Source organism: Trachemys scripta, chromosome 10 (genome assembly GCF_013100865.1).
Source record: "Trachemys scripta elegans isolate TJP31775 chromosome 10, CAS_Tse_1.0, whole genome shotgun sequence".
Classification (NCBI taxonomy): domain Eukaryota; kingdom Metazoa; phylum Chordata; order Testudines; family Emydidae; genus Trachemys; species Trachemys scripta.
In genome coordinates, this window is record NC_048307.1 from 58,626,602 (window position 1) to 58,646,422 (window position 19,821).

Below are 19,821 nucleotides of genomic sequence, written 5' to 3' on the forward strand. Positions count from 1 at the left end.
GAATAAAGGAGAATTAGATTAGATTTATTATCGAGAGTGCAATTAAAAATTGATTACATTTAGCGAGATTAGAGATGAAGTTACCCAAATCTTGTTCTTCCTCACTGGAAACCATGCTTTTTTTTAGCATCAATTTTAGAATGCTCACCTGTGGCTTAGCTATTTAGTGTGTCCACCCAATTGTAACTAAAGCTGAATTTCCATGGAGATGATCCAGTGACCAAACTGGGTTCTCTTATGTCATCACCTAGAGAGGGAATTACTGCCTTATGCATTTTACACTGCATGGTAAGACACTGTTGCCTGTCAGTTATTTGTGCACACGCTGTACTTCAAAGCATTGAAATACTCCCCTACTCAGTTTTAGGGAGAGCATCCAAGCCCTGAAAAGCCTTAATGAAACCCAGCCCTCCTTTTTTTTTTTTTTTTTTTTTGTTACTGTGATGTTAAAAATCTTTCATAAGGACTATAGCTTTCAACAAGGTAAAAAAGCATCACCCCCAAAAGGGTAACATCTACATATGCACAAGTCTTATGAGAAAACTTACTTTTCTGTAAGCACATTTTAGTGGTCACAAGGTAGAAGTTAAGTTTTTGTTAACCCTTTTGTCTGAGCAGTTTGCCCATATTTGGGCTTTTGCAACACTTCCCATCAGAAAATAGGAGGCCAACAGAGTCAGCTGTATGTAAACAATCCCATATCCCTGAGCACAGGAAAAAAAGGCATTTTACTTGCTGGGAAATCCCTATCTCGTCTCCAGAGCAAGTTCCATGCCCAAGCAGCTCTATCTCTGCTGCCACAGGAAAGCATGCTCGTAACGGCTGCTCTTGCCATCTGCTGAGTTTCCTCCCTGACAGACACAACTGAGGTCAATACCCCGGCCCCGCATGTCTAATTTGTCCCAGGGAAACCACTCAGACCCTCGCTGTTCGGCCTTGCCTACACCAAAAACTAACCACATTACTCAGTGGTGTGAAAAACTCCTACCCCGGGGAGATGCAGTTAAGCCAACTTAACTCCTGCTATAGACACCACTCTTCCATTGGCCTAGCTACAGCTCCCCAAGGGGGGTATTTACCATAGCAACAGGAAACCCCCTTCTGGAGGGGCAGTAAGTGTTGACACGATCGTTATGCAGCAGGCGAGCTGCAAGCAGGGCAGCTGAGGTAGCATAAGCGACAACCTTAGCCCTGCTCGGGCTTCACGTGCAGCCTGGGGCCGCAGCCTCCGAGTGTCCCCGGCCAGGACTCCGCAGAGGGACACTGAAGTGCTCCGACAGCAGGGGTCTCCGCACGGGCGCTCTCCAGTGCGGGCAGAAGCAGGGCATCAGCCCGCTCCCCGCAGCCCCGACCCCAGCCCCGCTCTCTGCAGCCTCCTGCCCGGTCCAGCGCCAGCGCAGCTCGGTACCGGCGGTCCAAGCCTCCCGCCGGCCTAGGCCCGCACTCACCGCAGCGCGCCGGACCAGCGCCATGAGGACGGCAGCTCTTGACTGGAGACGGTCGGGCTGTAAGAGCGAGCGCGACCCCTACACCCCTTCTGCCTCTTGATGCAGCTACTACACTATTATCTTAGTGCCCCGCCCTCAGCTTCAAATAGCGCCCCGCCTGTGCTCCCATTGGACAGCTTCGTACGATGCTCTCATCTGATTGGCCCAGCTTCGGGCTCCGCCCCATGCGTTGCCGTGACGATGACCCTTGGCCGGGAAGGGAAAACCGGCTTCGAAGCGCTTCCGCGGGAATTGAGATTTTAACAAAAACAAAGGTTCAAAGGGAGCCGGGCCGGATCTCGGCTACGACTGAGCGTTCTCGCGAGCTCGGCCTTGCGCAAAGGAGCTTGGGACACGTAGTCACGGCGGGTGGAGGCAGCGCTCGGACGGGGCCGGTCGGTCCCTCGTGGCTGGGCCGCCAGAGCCGAGGGGGGCGGGAAGGGAACCAGCCTTGTTCCGCAAGCGGGGCGCGCGGCGCTGAGAGGCGGGTCTTTAGAGAGCGGCGCGCTGGGCGCGGGGCGGCCTCGCGCACATACGGTAGAAATGACTCGCCTGGCCGCTCCCGGGCCCAGCCCGGGCTGAGGGAAGCCCCGTTCCGCCCTGTGCAGCGCCCCCTGAGTGCAGTCATGCAGCAAATCCTGCATGTGTAACTTGCACTTTCAGGCTAAAGAGCTGGTCCTACAGTACTTGTGTGAGGGGAATTGAACAATACCACGTCTTTTGTCATTGGTACAGGGCAACTGCAGTATTTGTAATCAGATAGCAAGTGAGCACTGTACATTGTGTATTGTGTTGTAATTGAAATCACTATATTTAAAAATATAGAAAATCATCCAATAATATTTAATACATTTAAATTGGTATTCTATTAAGTGCAATTAATTGCAATTGATTTTTAATCATGATTAATTTTGAGTTAATCACGAGTTAACTTATTAATTGCCATCTCTTATATTTTATATATACACATAGACTACAGCTCCGTACACAGTTTAGTGAGCTGAACCAAGAGATGAGTGCTTTTTCTCTTATTCATTCAGTTATTTTTCATATTATATACAGGTATGTTAAAAGTTCCTAATGGCTTTCAAGGCCCTTTATACCTTGTGAACCAAACCCTTAGTAATATTTGCCAAATCCAACAGAATACCAAGGTCTCTCTGGCAGTGAGGGCCCACTAAATCTATCAGAAGCTCATCTTGCAGCACAAGCTTATAGAACATGTATTTGGTGGTTAAAATCTGTGCCATTAGCATATGAAGTTGTGTCTACAGTGTATCTACAAACCTTGATTTTTAAAATGGAAAAGTGGGGAAAATTAGGTATTGAAACCTTAATATGAAGTGCTTCAAGATACAGTAACTCCTCGCTTAACATTGTAGTTATGTTCCTGAAAAATGTGACCTTAAGCAAAACAATGTTAAGCAAATCCAATTTCCTCATAAGAAAAATGTAAAGGGGGGTTAGGTTCCAGGGAAATTTTTTTCACCAGACAAGACTGTATTTTTATATTATATTATATATATATATATATATACACACCCACACAGTATAAGTTTTAAGTGAACAATTTAATACTGTACACCGCAATGATGATTATGAAGCTTGGTTGAGGTGGTGAAGTCAGCGGATGGGATATTTCCCAGGGAATGCCTTACTGGTAAATGATGAACTAGCACTCAGCTGAGCTCCCAAGGTTAACACATTGTTGTTAATGTAGCCTCACACTCTACAAGACAGCACAAATGGAGGGAGGGGAGACAGCATGGCAGACAAACACACCCTGTGTGTGAGAGATGCGTACTGCCCCTTTAAGTAGGCTGACCCCACTCTAACTACATTGCCTTTTTCAGTAGATCAGCAAGTTGAGACAGCAGCTGCTGCCAGCAAGCTCCATCTGTCCTGACCCATATTGTGTCCTGTCTCTTCTTCCCCCCCGCCTTTTTTTTGCTCTATGGAGATAGGGGCAGGGGGACACCTTGACATTAGCCCCTCTCTTTCCCTCCTCCCACATAGCAAGCAGGAGGCTTCCAGAGCAGCTCCAAGACAGAGGGCAGGAGCAGCACATGGCAGTGGGGGGGGGAAGGACAGCTGAACTGTTGGCAATTGGTAGCCTGGTGGGAGGCTCTCACACAGGGAACTTAGGGGAGCGAGAAGCTGATAGGGGGCTACTGGTCCACCCTGTTTCCAAGCCCCCACCAGCTAGCTCCAACGGGCTGCTCTTTCTGCAAGCAGTGGACAAAGCAGGCAGCTGCCAAACAATGTTGTAAGAGAGCATTGTGTAACTTTAAATGAGCATGTTCTCTAATTGATCAGCAACATAACCGGAACAACTTTAAGTGAGGAGTTACTGTAATGTCTTAGAACAGTTGAGCAAAGTATATCCACCTACCCTTTTTTTCTTTTAACGTATTCATGTAGTTGCATAGGAGGCATGGCTAATATTCAAGCAGAGAGGTAATCCAAAAGACAGTTCTACTGCATTGTTAATAGGCAGGATTATAATACGTATTATATAAGTGCATATTTCCTTACAGTGGAGAACCCCAAAAGACCCATGTAAACAACTATGCCTTGTAACACCTGTGATTTATTACAGGTTAAATTCTATTTGATATGGGTATGGCTCAAAGAAAGGTTAGGTAGCATGGTTATAATAAACCTGCCAGTGGCAAAAAATTAAAGAGCAGACCATGAATTGGGGTTCCTCTAATTCCCCACATTCACTATAGGATCATCAAACATTTCCTCCTTTTTGACAGCAGAACTGAAAAATCAGCACAGCTTTTTTCAACAAGGTGAAATCTAACAGACATGCTACTCCAATAATGACTGTTAGTAGTTCCAGTTAGCTCTCATTGTGTTCACCTGTACAAGCACTTAATACTTCTGTTTCTTTCAATGTTTCTTATTTTTGAATTACATTTTGGTGCCTCAGCCTTTGAGTGTAATCGTTTGATTTTAAGTCTTCCAACCTATCCAATTGTCTTAATTTGATTTTATATACCTTACAACTGTCTTAAGAAAGGTCATTCTTTGCCATACCATACCAATTTGTTTTCTTTGCTTTAAGGCTCAGTTTCTTCCTGCTTGATCAGGACAGTCCCATTTTATGGTATGCTCTGACATTTCTCCCTCTGTTATCCCACATAATGTCATTATGTGTTCAGATGTAGCCAGTCATGCATGTTTAGGACTCAGCTTTGCCTAAATGTTCCCCATTGTTTCCAAGTAAATGCTTCAGTTCTTCAGTCAGTTATGTTTATAGTCAGTCCCAGTCAGACTAGGACAGTGGTATAATGGGAGGTCTGCCCTTGAGGCTGCTCCAAGTATGGACTTTTTACTTTCCTTAATATGGAGTTCCATAGCAAGCCTTTGCTATAGTACATTCATTATTGTGCAGGCAACAACTCAACAGTTTTGCATGGAAGTAAAAACCATACAAAAATGGTGAGAAAGGAAGTTCTCAGATACTGAAGGTTTTCCCAGATTCAGTGGTACAATGTATTTGTGCTGTAAAGATTTAATTTACAAGGTAATTCAGGGTAATGATAGTGGAAGGCAAAGTAAAACATCAAAGATAAGCATCCAATACATGGTACCATCACCACTGCTTTTGACTGTTTCCTGGTGTTTTGATAGTTGTTCAGTTTTCATCAGCATGAAGCACACATACTCCTGCTTCAGAAGCTACTTTTCAATTCACTCACATTTTTTGTTGTAGAACAATCAACATGAAGGTGTTTGAAAATTTCCTTTCATATTCCAAACCCTTTTTTGTGGTTCAGTCACTTAGGCTGCTATCATCATGGGAGAAAATTCTAATACCATGCAAGTATTATGTTCTCTAAACTGGATTTACACTGAGTGCAAAATAAATCAGTGTTATCTTATGTACACAAGTAAACAATTCTAGTTGTAATTTGCATGAATTCTCTAAGTTGTAGAGAAAATGACAAATACTGTGGGTATAGCATTTCAAACAATCCACTATTTTAATTAAGGTACTGAATTCTGTATATAGTTGGAGCTTTATAAAATATTTAATCCTTTCATACTGAGGTTGTGATGTTCCCACAGACACATCCATTGTTAGGATGCAAGTAAACAGCTTATGCCTAAGAATTATTGTTCAAATGAAGAGCTTATAAACTAGGAGGCATAAGGGAACTTTTATGAAAAAACAGACTTCAGATGATCAGTCTAACATTTTATTTATTGCATACAAAAGGATTTGTTCTGACAATGGAATTTTATATGAAAAGTAATTTGATGCATACTGTTGAGACTCTTATCTTGAAAGTCAAAGATGCTGCAGAAAACTTAAGGCAATGCATCTAAGCAAGTAAAGCACAGTAAGTGGTGGAAATTTTCAAAAACCCATTCTTTTTCCTTTCCCTAAATTATATCAGGTCACAACTTTCTGGAATAGGAGTAGGCTGCAGGTTTATTAGCCCCTGCATTAGCACATAGCAGGAACTGAGATTCCCGGCACATAACTGTTAAACATCACTTTACAATATGTTATGTATACATTTAAAAGCAAGACAGTATCAGTAGCAGTTATAAAATAGGTCAACTCATGGGCCACTAAAATACCTCTAAGTACCAGACACCGAAATCTGGTGCATTTTAAAAAAAAAGTCTGTGCTTCTTTGTCCCTGGAACGTATGCCAAAGTGGACTCATTGTGCACCCTTGGTCTCAATTATTTCCATGTCTCTAAATACCTATGATGTAACACTAAAAGTGAGTGTCCTCCCACTTTCAAGCATCAGTTGGGGTGCACCCATGGAAAGCTACCTCCCCCCCTTTTTCCTTCATATGCATTGAAGAATGGAAAAGGGTTCCTGTTTGGTCTTTCCAGTTAATTTTATCCACTATGGCTTCAATCACAGGTCCTTATAGCTACATACTCTAAGAAACTTCAGTTTAAAACCATGACAGTTTGGAGAAGCCAAATCACATTACCTTTCTCACTCATCCCCCTGACCCAACCCCACCAAATTAAACACAAAATGATTCAAGTCATCAAATTAAGTTTACTTTTAACAATGCAAGTAAGCTTTAAAATGTCCATTAATCACAACTGTTACGACAAAACTTCTCCCTGCTTAATGCCTTAGTGCCAGAGGTATTAAGTCTATTGCCAGCAATGGACATTGCATTGGAAAATGCTACTCCTGACATGAAAGGATTTTAAAAAAAAAAAGAGGAGGGGGAAGTGGAAGCTGCTTTTAACCAGACAAACAGGCATCAAATTAGATAAGGTCACACTTATAAATGGATCACAATTTGTTAGGTGTAAACAAAATATTTTGATTTGTGTTTTACTGTAAACTGTTTTACACTTAACTGATTATGAAAGACACAAGGGAAACTGAAGGTATTTATTATTCAATCCACTTACAAAGCAGGGGGCTTAATGCAAGCTTATTGACATGTTCATATATGATCCCATAGGAACATCTCTTCCAGGTTGTGACAGTAATACTGTCTTGATGTTCTTGAGCCTCTCTTCAACACATTTTAAATAAACTATACTATACTGTGTGTCAAAGTATTTTGATAAGGAACTTGTCCTGAAGTGGAATAAAACTTCCTCCAAAGGAGAAACGTTAGTACATTAATTTAATTCTATATACTATATTATGCAGCAAATCTTAACTATAGAAAATATTTTCAATCAGTGATGGACTGTTGGTAATTTATAAAGAGGGAATCTATGATCAAAGCAAAACAAGGTAATCACATAATCTGTGTCAGTTTCTATAGAGATTTACAGATTTTTAATTTACTAGTGACAAAACAAGTGACAGGTGGATTTAGCTCACTATTAATTTTAAAACAAATAAAAATCCCATGAGAGATCTGGGATCTTTAAAAGTTCTAAGAATGCATGGATCCTGCCTTAAGAACTGCAATTCTAGGTTCTGATTGAATGTCTTTACAAAACCAATGTGCGCAGGTAATTTGACATACTTAGCAGAAGACTGAACAAAATTTTACATATTTTTTGTTTCCCTAAAAATGCATTCAATCTGCAAGTATCTACACTCCAGCTAATTGAAATCAATATTTAGTGTTCATTAGAGCTGTTTCACAGCAACAAATATTAAGTTAGGGATTCAAATTTCTAGACATTGTAAGAAAATGATAAATACAATCTGATCAGCAGTCTAAATGTTTAATATTGACATTCAAATATATCTGTATTGTGCTGAAAGTTTAAAAACATAAAAATTTGATCAGACAAAACTCTGGTGAGGAGTATACCAGCTGTATCAGTCAGACTGAATATAGTTTGTAGTCTGTTCCCAGTATTAAGGATGGTATTTGACTCAGAACTGATATTGTAAATATACAGCAGCCATTTTTTTCCTAATTAAGGAATGTCTTAATATACAATATTATCCTTTTCTAGATGATCTTTATACATTAAACTAAAATACATGATTGATTAAATTAAGAAATCCCAAGTTAGTAATGAGTGAAATCATATTCTCAGAGCTTGATACTATGTTTGGGAGGGAGGGGAACAACACACAATTCTACTTACTAAAGCAGCTAATCTTGCCTGCAAGTTTGGGGTCACAAAGCCCATAATATGTGCAAACAAATGCAATACAAGGAACCATGCAAAATACAGTAAAATTAAAAGAAAAAAATGTAAAACCTAAAAAAGCTTTATAAATACATTGAAACTCAACTGTCTACATAAACTGTAGGTCTAGCATTAGTTGTACCATATAGCAGAGATAGCACTCTAGGATCAATGCTTCCAAATCTGCGCAGGTAAGTCATGCCATCTTTGGTAGACTGCAGTACCAGGAAGGATGGAAGGGAGTGAAAAGGAGGACAAGAGTTCTGGAAAATGGTGTCAACTTTCACTTGGCAGCTGAGCTTCAATGTCCACTCTGCAAATGGGGCACTTCTTGTTAGTAATCAACCACTGATCTACACACACTTGGTGGAAAAGGTGCATACATGGAAGGCGCCTGTTAGCAGAAAAGAAAGAGTTAATTTTTAATATAGTATTTACAGTGTTATTAGTCTTTCTTGCTGCTGAAATCTCATTTTATATATAAAAATTGGCACCAGCCGAAAATAAAAGAACAAAGGGATATATCTCATTAAATTAAATGTCAGTAAGATAAAAAGGATACAACATTTTTATGCAGCATACTATGGGACAGATTATGCTCTGTTACAGTGATGTAAATCTGCTGTATCTTCAGTAGAGTTACTCCAGACTTGCACTAGGCAAAGAGGAATTGGGCCGTGTAGAATTAACCCAAGGAATCCATTGTTCAAGATAGTGAGGGAAACAGCACAGTACGATTTTTAAAAGGAAACTAATAGCATCTGCAATTACCATATCTATCTTTTATTAGTGTTATAAGTCTTGGCTCAAAACATGAGCTTGACTGACAATTGACCTGCCATTTGCCTCCTCATCATTTGTATGGTTCCGGACAATCAGCTCAGTGCATTAAGAGGACTTTCACCATCCACTGGACCAACAGCACTGGCTATTGTTGGAGGTAGGATATACGATCTGATGTGCCAATGGCCCCTAAAAGCTTTTCATACTATTATAATTTATTTGTTATTACAAAAGTCAATATAGAAATTGAGAATTATTGCTGATAACTGACAGTAAGACAGATCTCCCTTGTTTAAATGTATTTCTAAACATAGCAAGGGAGTGCTTTTATTACTCCTGGGGGGGATTCTGCGTGACTGACAACAGCAGAAAATGTGCCTCCCCCTGCCAGAATTCCTGTGCTTCCCTGCAGAAAACAGCAGAGAAGCCACGTGGGAGGATAACCATAGGCAGATTTTTGAGGGGGTTGCCCCTCTCCAAACAGAGGTGAGGCATGGGGAGGGGGCACATGGGGTTACATGCCACTGCCCTCCCCGCCCTGTCAGTGCAGAACTGCCCAGCTGAAGGAGGCTGCATCTGGCTCCTCTGACTGAACGCAGCCTCCTGGGTCCTAGTGTCAGTTGCTCTCCCCTTCTGTGTGCTGGGAGACCACCTGTTTTCTGTGCAACATGCCGAAAATGAGGAAAGGGGGGGAGAACAGGGCAGGGGGAGGGGAATGTGGGAATGAGGATGGAAAAGAAAAGGGGAGAGAGGAATTGTGGGGGGAAGCGGGAGGCTGGCATGCAGCATCCCCTTGGCAGTAGCTGGGGCTCCCCCATTAAACAGGCCCATCGAACCCTCACCCTGACAAGCCCTATCCCCCCTACACCTGGACCCCTCTGACGAGCCCCCACATGCATACCCCAATCCCACTGATCCCCAACCAGCTGCAACTGGACCCCCACTCCTTCAAGCCCTACTCCCTCAGCAACCAGACCCCCCCCACACACACACTAAACTCCCCACACCTCGACCCCCCTCTGCTGAGCTCCAACCACCTTCACCTGGATCCCCTGCAGAGTCCCATTGCCCCTGCACCCCGAACCCCACAATGAGCCCAGATTTCCCACTGAGCCACCTGCACCCAGACTGCCCCACACAGAAACCTCTCACCCCCACTTGGATCCTGCTGGGCTGAGCCTGGCTGCCCGCCCACCCACCCACCCACCCCTGGTGCACCTGGCGCAGAGGGGCACACCTGGATCACTGTATCAGGGTCGGGTGCAGCCTCACTGCTGAGTCCCTGTACCAGGGGAGATGAGGGCTTAAGGGTGACCTCCCACCTCAATGCAGCCAGTGGCCTGTGCTCCCCACTGCCATTCTGGAACCACATTTATTGATAAATAAAACGTGCAGAAGTTTAAAATATTGTACGCATAATTTTTAATTATTTGGCACAGAATTCCCTCAGGAGTATTTTATGCTGCAAAATTTAAAAGTAAACTTTGTTTCCTGGGTGCTATATTCAAAGGTGTTCTGGCACTGAATTTTAATTTTTTATTAGGTACTAGTAGTGTTTATTTACCTGACATCTTCACCTTCCTCTAATATAGACAAACAGATGGTACACTTTTCCTCTGTGTCTTCCTCTGTTCCTTCCTCCCCATCTTGTTTGCAGTGCAGTTTCCTCTGTGAGAACCAATCAGTTGTTACCTTATTAGTAGAGATGACATTATTGACAAACTGAGTAGAATCTGTTTTTATGCATATTCAACATTTCATTTTTAGGAAAACATCTGATTGAAAAATTACATGTTACATTTTAAAAAGTAAATCTTCAACTTGCTTGCTTCTAACGACTAGATATCAAAGATTAAAACAGTTAAAAATGAGTATAGATATAAGAGCATAAAGAGTTAATAAAGACAAATGTTAGTTTAAAAGATATTTGGGACTGTGAAGTTAAGATTTTTTTGTCTCTAAGCATATGAATATCTTAATTTCATGCATGAACAAACATTTCAACAAAACTCATACTGATGGTTGAATTATTCTCATGTAAAGTCTGGTACCGTAAACCTTTACCTATTAAAGACCACCACCCATATTACTGACAGGGTCTTGTATATAATGTAGTCTCCAATGGCCCAAATTGCCTCATACTTGTGGATAATTTTTAAGTTGCCACATAACTACTCCAGAATCAAAGCTCTCCTTGTGCACAGTTACCGGAGATTTTCCCTTTGTGGTACCCATAGGACCAGCTCTGGTGATCCCAGGAGGCCTGTGCTCATGCACCAGTATATAGGGCGCCGCCAGCCCTGTGCCCTCTCAGTTCTTCTTGCCGTTAACTCTGACAGCGGGGATGGAGGGCAGGTCATGGAATGGACATGAGCAACACATCTCAAAGAACAACAGTTACAAAAGGTGAGTAACTTTTTTTCTTCTCCGAGTGCTCGCTCATGTCCATTCCATTCTGGGCGACTCAAGCATAAAAACCTGAAGGTGGGCAAGGAGTTCAAGGTCGGGGGAGGTCCCAGATAGGGCAAAGTGCTGCTGCTATCTGTCTTTGTGGGGAGGGAGAGTGGCCCAACATGGGTTGCAACTCACTTGTGCCTCCCTTGGGCACTGGGGAGAGCCGCCTTCTGACCCGGTTCCGGCAGGGCATTGTGCATTGACGCCAAATACTCGGTGCCGAGTCCGATCTGCTCAGCTCGGAGGCCAACCTGAGTGCTGCTTCCATAAGTAGGGCTTTAAGCCTGATGTCCCTGTCTTTCTGTGTCCTCGGTCTAAACCCACAACAAATCTTGCACCATTCTTTAACGTGCACTTCCGCAAGGTACCTAAGCAGCTGGAGTGGGAATCACTTACTGCACAGGTTTACTACAGTCCACGCACACTTTAAACCCCGGGGACCGGGGCATGCCCCAACCACAGAGCAACGTCCTTAAAGGGGACTATCAAACTACTAAAAAAATAAGCATAACTAACTAACTAACTATTGAATATAACTATTTACAAGAATACAGTTTGATTAAACACTAGGCAAGGGTTTTCACAAAGGAAAGAAGGGTGCAGGGCCGGCGGTGCCCTATATACCAGTGCATGAGCGCGGGCCTCCAGAGCCAGCCTTACGGGTACCACTAAGGGAAAATTTCTGGCAACCATTTACACGGCACACGCACACCCCAGAATGGAATTGACTTGAGCAAGCACTCGAAGAAGAGCAATGATGTCTGCCCAAGTCTGTAAACAGTTTGTTACAACTCTTAAGATGTATTTCATCTATTATTCTCCGCAGTGTGAGCACTGAAGACCAATGACAATTTAAAATGTCACCATTAATTATTTCATTGCTTGATATTATTGCTGAAATGAACAACAGTGAGTAATCACATAGCTGATCAAGGTAGTGATAGATACTCTGAAATGGTGCAGTGGGACAGTTAGATGCTATCAAGGGTCAGTGGGATGGGACCAAAATTTTGGGACCACCTCTCTGTCTTTGCCCAAGAGGAGGCATTAAAGAGAAGATGCATCCCCTCGATAGTAACAAAAGATCTCAATTGACTTGTGACTATCCGTCCTACCTACCTGTCCCCCTTTGCCTCAAACACCTTCCTGGATGCAAAAAGTCTAAAATGTCCCCTACCCCGCTGCCTAAACCTTGATCTTCCCCCCCCCTACAACCGAGTTACTTTGTCAGTACAGAACTCTGCAGTACACTTTAAAGTTTAGAAGCAGAGTAAAATTAATTGAAGATAAAAATAAAAGGAATGCTGTACTGATGGAACTGGACAGGAGATGCAGAGGGAGGAGAGAACTGGGAAGGAGGGCAGTGTTGCATAGGTCAGGGGCTCCTGCCAAATACTTCAGGTCTAATGTCACACAGGACTGACTGATCTAAATAGAATACTGGAAGATTTAAAGAGTATGAATTTGACTACAAATCCATCTAGTTTTCCTTCAGAATTTTAGCTTATATAGCCAAGGGCTGCAATTGGTCTAAAAGGCATACTCTAAAGGTATGGGCTTTTTTCCTTTACATTTGTGTTACAGTGTTCCACATAACACAGCAGGGCACTGTTCCTTAATTTCCTACATATCTACAATGATGTATGGATCATTCCTTGCTCTAAATGCAAAGAAATGATAACTTTTGCTCGGATGTATGGACATGTTTATAAGTTGCCTTTTCATTAAGTGGACCAACCTTTTTCTTAAAAAATAAAAAAATCAAGCAACCGCCCATATCTTTAATTCCAAATTCCTCAGAATACAAAAAAACCCACCCTAATCTTAAAACAAGAAAGAAAAATTAAATTAAATTATACTTGCTCCTCATTCAGATGTTAACCAAAAACTGTGATGGACAAAAGTCCATAACAAAGGAGAAAAATCCTGGTGTCATTTTCAAAATAGCAGCAACTTTCTGAGATAAATAGATAAATTTTTCTTACAAAAACTTTATATTAGGAGTATATAGAAGACAAGTGCCCTTTGAAATTGCAGTAACATTGCAAGTGGTAATATTTAGCATATCTGCAAACGTAAATATACAAATGTAGAGAAATCCTCACCTTTTTGTATTTGTGTGGATACGTGCACCTTTCAATAGTTCCCTGGGAGGCTCCACGATTAACATTGCCTAATCGCTCTTCCAAGTGAATCAACTCCTGAAGTCAAAGGATAACCATGGTAAGAACTATGCTAAATAGTTGTTAGTTTTATTCTATCCACAGACTGATATACCAGACAACACCATTAGTTCTCCCACTTATTCACTCTCAGACAATTTACCTGAGAGTGGCAGGATTACAATTAAATCTACGATGTGCAGGAAAAGTTGGGGCTTTCTGAAAAAGATACACAGCCGTTTTTGTCGCTTGAACAGATAGGAAAATATTGTTTTATGCCTAAAAACTGGCAACTGTTTTTATAATCTATAAATGACTGGTTGGTATGTTCATAAATACTCATGTGTCCAGTGAGGAAAATATAATTAAAATAGTATTCAAATATATTTACTTTCTAATAGTCATTAAGGCTTGAAAGAGAAAAGATAGCTTACAACGAATATACAGTGACTGATTTCTTATTCTCCAGCAATACAAAATGTATTAGAACCATGAGCTCTCACTGAAGGTTTTTTTTTCAGTGGACTAGTTCATTAACTCTCTGCATCTGATACCATATTTACAGCTTCAGTTCCTGTACTACATGATAAATTGAGGACAGCACTGTCAAAGTTGCCAAGTTTCACTGTCATGAGGTGGATCTCAGTTGTTTAGAGGCACCAGTACCTTTCACCACTGTCTTGGAATGTATGACATCCTATTTATCGTAACAGCTAGATGTAGTATCAGTTAATAGCCACCTAATGCTACCTTGTCCAGGAAAAAGGCACCTTTTATTGACTAACTTTTTTCAGATACAATTCACTCACTTTTAGTATCCACTCTACTCCTAGTCTGTGATAACAGCCAAAAGTCATTCTAAAAATGAAGGGCATTTTCTATACATTTATTTTTTTTACATCCATATGCAGGGCTAATCCTGCAGTGTACCCTCCCCTCATTCCCTCAACACATTTTGGCATATATCTATGTTTATTCTATTACAAACCTCAAAATTGCCCCTGAAAGGGCCTCTGAATGATGTTCCATCCAATCCCGATGAAATGTAACGGATGTGAGGGTAGCCCGCCATGTCTGGAACCTATTCAAATAGCAGACGTAAGTTAAACCTATTCAGAACAGTTTCAGTATTTTACTGTTCATGTTGCAAAACATAAGATCCTTTTGCTTTTATTGAAGTCACTCAGTCTCAACTTGAACTATCACATACAATTCCAACTAATAAGTACTGAAACACCACACTGAGCTTCCTTATTTTAGTGCTCTCTAATATAACCAGAACCAAGAACCCTTATGGGAGACTAGATGCTCTTCTATTATGGTTCTCTCCACCTTCTGCATAATGTATCAAATACTTTAAACCTTGCCAATTCTCTCACAATCTCAACCTGATCTGTAGAAACACTCAAATATTTTCGGATTTTGGTAACCCCAACACCTCAAACTGATGTGTTAAATCACTATCAAACCTGCTGTAGAGTCTCAAACATTAAACTTTTGATATTACATAAGAATCAAGATAAACACTTTCTCCATAACAATGGTCAATATTCTTATCTTACCCAAGCAACCTAATACATTTTTGAATACTTAAAATTTACAAAGGCAAATCCAAGATATAACACTCAAAGTTTAGGTAAGCCTTTAAAATGCGATCCTAATTACCTAAACTGTAAGCTCCTTGGAGTAGGGATAATATGAATGTTTATACAGTGCCTAGCATGCTGGGAGCCAATCCCAACTAGTCTCCTTAAGTACTACAGTACTGTACTATATATGAATAACAGTCCTGACCTTGTTTTGAAAGCACATCCTTAACACTTTTTATAAAAACTGTTCTTGTCATGGCTTGTTATTAAGAGGATAAAAATCGTTCATCTCACCTTAAAAAGTGAGCAGCCACAGTAAAATGAAAACTAAGTCAAGCCCCCAAAATGTGCAATATCCGCCCAAAGACCTTGAGGAGTAGTAAGCACAGAAATTATGTTTAACTTTATGGAGGGGAAAGCAGTATTTCTAAGAGTCAGCTAGCAGCTTCCTGACTGCTGTAAGTAGTGGCTCAGAATAATGCATCCTGGGATGTCTTCAGCAAATCAGAAGTGCAAGATGATACCATGGAGAGTTTAAAATTTCACTTTTGTGCTGAATACTTTCATGTCCTTTTTGTTTTTATTACCGGGAGGTACATTCAAGCAAGGTTTAACATTCTATCATTTCTGTTCAAACTTATAAAATACGTAATGTGACTAAGTGGAACTAATCAAATTCACCTTTAAGACAATTTTGGCATGGACAATATGCCATGACAAATCGGTAAGACGCCTCTTTCTATCCACAATGATTCAAAAATATTTTGTTGTATGGACTGCATAAAGAAAAGCTTTATGGATAGGTAGGGCCCTACCAAATTCATAGCCATGAAAAATGCGTTACTGACCATGAAATCTGGTCTCCCCCTGTGAAATCTGTTTTTTTTGTGTGCTTTTACTCTGTACTATACCGATTTCAGAGGGGAGACTAGATTCTCTCAAATTGCAGGTCCTGACCCAAAAGGGAGATGCAGAGGAGTTGCAAGGTTATTTTAGGGTAGGAATACCACAATTCCCTCTTACTCCTGAGCTGCTTTCAGAGCTGGATGGCTGGAGAGCAGTGGCTGTTGGCCAGGCACCCAGCTTTCAAGGCAGCATCCTGCCAGGAGCAGCACAGAAGTAAGGGTGGCAGTACCATACCATGCCACTCTTACTTCTGTGCTGCTGCTGCTGGCGGCAGCTCTGCCTTCAGAGCTGGGCTCCCGGCCAGCAGCCACCACCCTCCAGCTGCCCAGCTCTGAAGGCAGTGCAGAAATAAGAGTAGCAGTACTGCAACCCCCCCTACAGTAACACTCCCCACCACACACAACTACCCCACAACTCCTTTTTGGATCAGGACCCCTACAATTACAACACTATGATCAGATTTAAATAGCTGAAATCATGAAATTTACTATTTTAAATCCCATGACCGTGAAATTGACCAAAATGGACCGTGAATTTGACAGGGCTCTATGGATAGGACTGCTAAGGTAGATATCTTTCCACTATTTAATTTACTATTACTTTAGTTTAACAAGTAGTAACTTTAAATGCTTTGGCAGCAGCAACAATGATTTTATTTGTACCAGTTCACTGTGAGAATATATTTTTTATTCAAATATTTTACAGTGTGCTTATGAAATGAGATAGGAGTTGTTGCCAATGCAAAACACACACACACACACACACACACTCACTCACACTCGTACATGGTATATTGGAGTATTTACTATAAATTGACAGGAATCCCAGTGCCAGACTTAGCATAGAAGGAGAGTTCTCTGTAAGTATGCAACTGAACAGGAATCTCAGACTAGCAAATATCTGAATACTAATATAAGGTAACAAGTGCATGTCCCCATCCTCAATTCTTATTAACAAGGCGAATCAAAAGGCTAGGAGACATGATTCTAGAGTGGATCAGTCTAAGTGTACACAGCTAAATTGTTATGCAACATTCATGATGGATGGTTTACAAAGGTTACTTACTAGTAAACGTAACACAGTATAATTGCCAGTATAAAGCTAGATTTGTTCAATGTGCATACATCTACCTGCAGAACTGATCCCTCCCTCCCTCTCTCTCAAAAAAGCTGCATCTGTTGGAGACCCACATATATTTCCCTCACAGATCTGATAGTTTGAACATGACAATATAAAGAGTTTGGCTGTGACTTAAAAGAGGGCGAGTTTGGTGGGAGGGATGTCTATGAACAATTATTTGGAAAGACAGTAGTTACTGGTAATCTATGATCCATTAAAACTGGGTTATTCCTCTTCCTTTTACAAGTATGGAGGCTTCTTGGTGTTTTTGTTTTTTAAATAACCTCTCTAGCTTCCACTTGATGACATTACATTATGAGCTGTTCTGAGAACCAATTGCTTCTCTAACTCCCCAGTGTCTTGTCTCCACTAAAAGAAAAAGGGAGGAGGGCAGGCCATAGCAGAACCTCCTATCTTCCAGGCAAGACCTCTTTCCATTGTCATTTTTTCCTCCTTCTCCCCCCCCATTTGAAAATAGGAATCTACAGCAAAACAATATTTGATGAGAAAACACAGCAGTGAAACCAGCCCCGTTAAAGCAGGGGGGTGGGGGTATGTTGCCCCTCCAAATTGCATCTTTCCACTCCCCTCCCGACCCTGGCCCCTTCAGGCACACAGCCCTATCCGCTTGCCCTGCCTGACAGTCTGTGTGAAGAGCACGGGGGAGGGTCTAGAAGATGGATTTGGGGGGGGGAGGGGAGAGGGAGCTGGGCTCAAGGGATCAGCAGAGGCAAAGCTGGAAGGTTTCCTCCTCCCTTCTTCAGTGTCTGGCTTGCTGGTGGCGGGGGTTGGTATTTTGCAATGGAGAGTATTTGGGACTCCCCTCTGTCCAGTGCAACGAGCTATCCCCTCCATCTTAGTTGCTGGCAGTGGGATATGGGTGTGCTGTTTGGCAGTGGGAGGGTCAGGGGATCCCGCTCCCCCAGGCACTGACTTGTCCCTTTCCCATCTCCACTGTCTGTGCTAGGAGCCTCCCCCATCTCTACTGCAGTCTGTGTGGGGTGCCCTCCCCAGAAAGCCATCCCTCACTAGGGTGGAGCATCAAGCTGCCAACGGGAACATCCTCAGCCTGTCCCCTGCAGCCAGGCTCGCTCAGCCATTTTGCTGACTGGGGGATCCCATACCAAACCCAGGGTTCCTCTGCCCCATTCTCCCCAAGCATGGGGTTCCCCAACCCCACAACTCCCCCCCACAACATAGCTGCCCTACCCCTTCTGAAACACCCTTAACTCTTCGTACGCCACAGCCCACCCCACCCCCTCCCCATGAGCCATCTATCAGCAGTATCCTCCATTTTAGACAAAACTGGTCTTGGGTGTCACCCCCCCTCACTCTTCTGCCCCAGAGCCAGGCTGGGGTTCTGTGGGGCTGAACCCCTGGTCTAACTGGGGTAATAGGTTGTCTCCTTTCTCCACTCCTCCTCCCATCTCTCCCCAGCTGGAGGGGGTGCTCTCCAGCTTGCTGCAGAAGAACCAGGCCTTGCGGGCTGAGCTGGCTCTGTGGCAATCCTAGGGCTGAGCCGAATGTGCTGTGCCTGCCACCGGTGACTGGCAACACTAAGGGACCCCTGGGCCCCCTCCCTGCAATGTCCCTGGGGGGCAGAGGCTAGGGTGACCTTGCTTTTGGGGGAGGAGGGCATGGAGTTTTGGTCTGATTTGGGATGGTGAGGACTTTTGCCCAAGCGCTCTGTAAGGGAAGGGGTGCTGGACATCAATGGGGTGCACTGCCTTTGGGGAGGAGGGATGGCACCTGACCTCATGCCGCAACACTGAAGGGCCAAGGTTGGGATGAGAGTGGAAAGATGCACCCCATGAATACTGGCCCCCTGTCCCCCAACTATAGAAGTCAAACTACACCTATGCAGTTAAAATCAAAAGGGCTCTTGTTCACAGCCCAGCTGTGCAATATTCCTTCCCTTCCCCAACTGTACAGTAACATGACAGGCAAGCCTAAAGCTGCTAGGGATGGGAATTCATCAGCAGAAACTGCCATTTTGGAAGCAGTAAGCCAGAGGTCCCCAAGTGTTTTGTTTTGCCTGAAGTGAAATGTGGTGTCCAGGATTGTTGCCAAGAGGCTGATAAATTAGGGCAGCAAACCTCACCAATTGCAGACTGACACAGTAACCAGGTATTTCTGCCTACTTGTTCCAGGAATGGCCATAGCTGGTTCTTGCTGTGGTCTCCTTGATGGTTCTATCAGCTGCCCTCTAAGGGCAACTCAGACTCTTCAGGCTTTGAAACTGAAACCTGTTTTAAAAAATCCCAACACAATAACCCACTCAATGGCTCAGTTCCCCTTTATTTGTTATCAGCTGACATTATCTGAGGGCACCCTGAGGGTTCTGTGCACTGACTGTTCTCCTTGCAGCTCCCTCAGATGTGGGTTTCTACAGCATGGCCTCATCTGCCATTTTCCACCACACTGTCCATGGGCTTTTCCTTAATGAGTCATCAGAGTGGTCTGGTTCATACTACGAGCCTGTTGGTGCTGGTGAACCCTCTGTTACCTTGGCACCGTCAAGTGTGTGTGCGCACCAGCATAGGCTAGTCCACCATTTTAGCACTGTTTTTTTTTTTTTGCAGAATGCAGCACAGAATGATCTAGCCAAAACTGCTCACCTGACAATGCAAAGAGACCTTCCATTTTCTGTCTGGCTTCCCTTAGGTCAACATGGTCTAACTGTGCCTGATTTTTCAACCACACCCACCTGCATGTGCC

General features: G+C 42.8%; 1 protein-coding gene across 5 annotated transcripts in view; it reads right to left on the reverse strand.

Moving 5' to 3' along the window:
* Nucleotides 1–6,508: 6,508 nt before the first annotated feature.
* RNF111 (ring finger protein 111) overlaps nt 6,509–19,821 on the reverse strand; it is an 84,689-nt gene continuing 71,376 nt past the window's right edge. For 2 of the 5 annotated variants that reach the window (XM_034782946.1, XM_034782947.1), the window contains exons 11-14: nt 14,478–14,570; nt 13,433–13,528; nt 10,438–10,565; nt 6,509–8,484 (exon numbers count right to left, since the gene is read on the reverse strand). In XM_034782946.1, coding sequence (XP_034638837.1) covers nt 8,367–8,484; nt 10,438–10,565; nt 13,433–13,528; nt 14,478–14,570 — 435 coding nt within the window. In that variant the 3' untranslated portion in view covers nt 6,509–8,366. Of the gene's footprint in view, nt 8,485–10,437; nt 10,566–13,432; nt 13,529–14,477; nt 14,571–19,821 lie in introns of those variants that run through there. The other 3 variants (XM_034782948.1, XM_034782949.1, XM_034782950.1) reach the window with 3 other exon arrangements.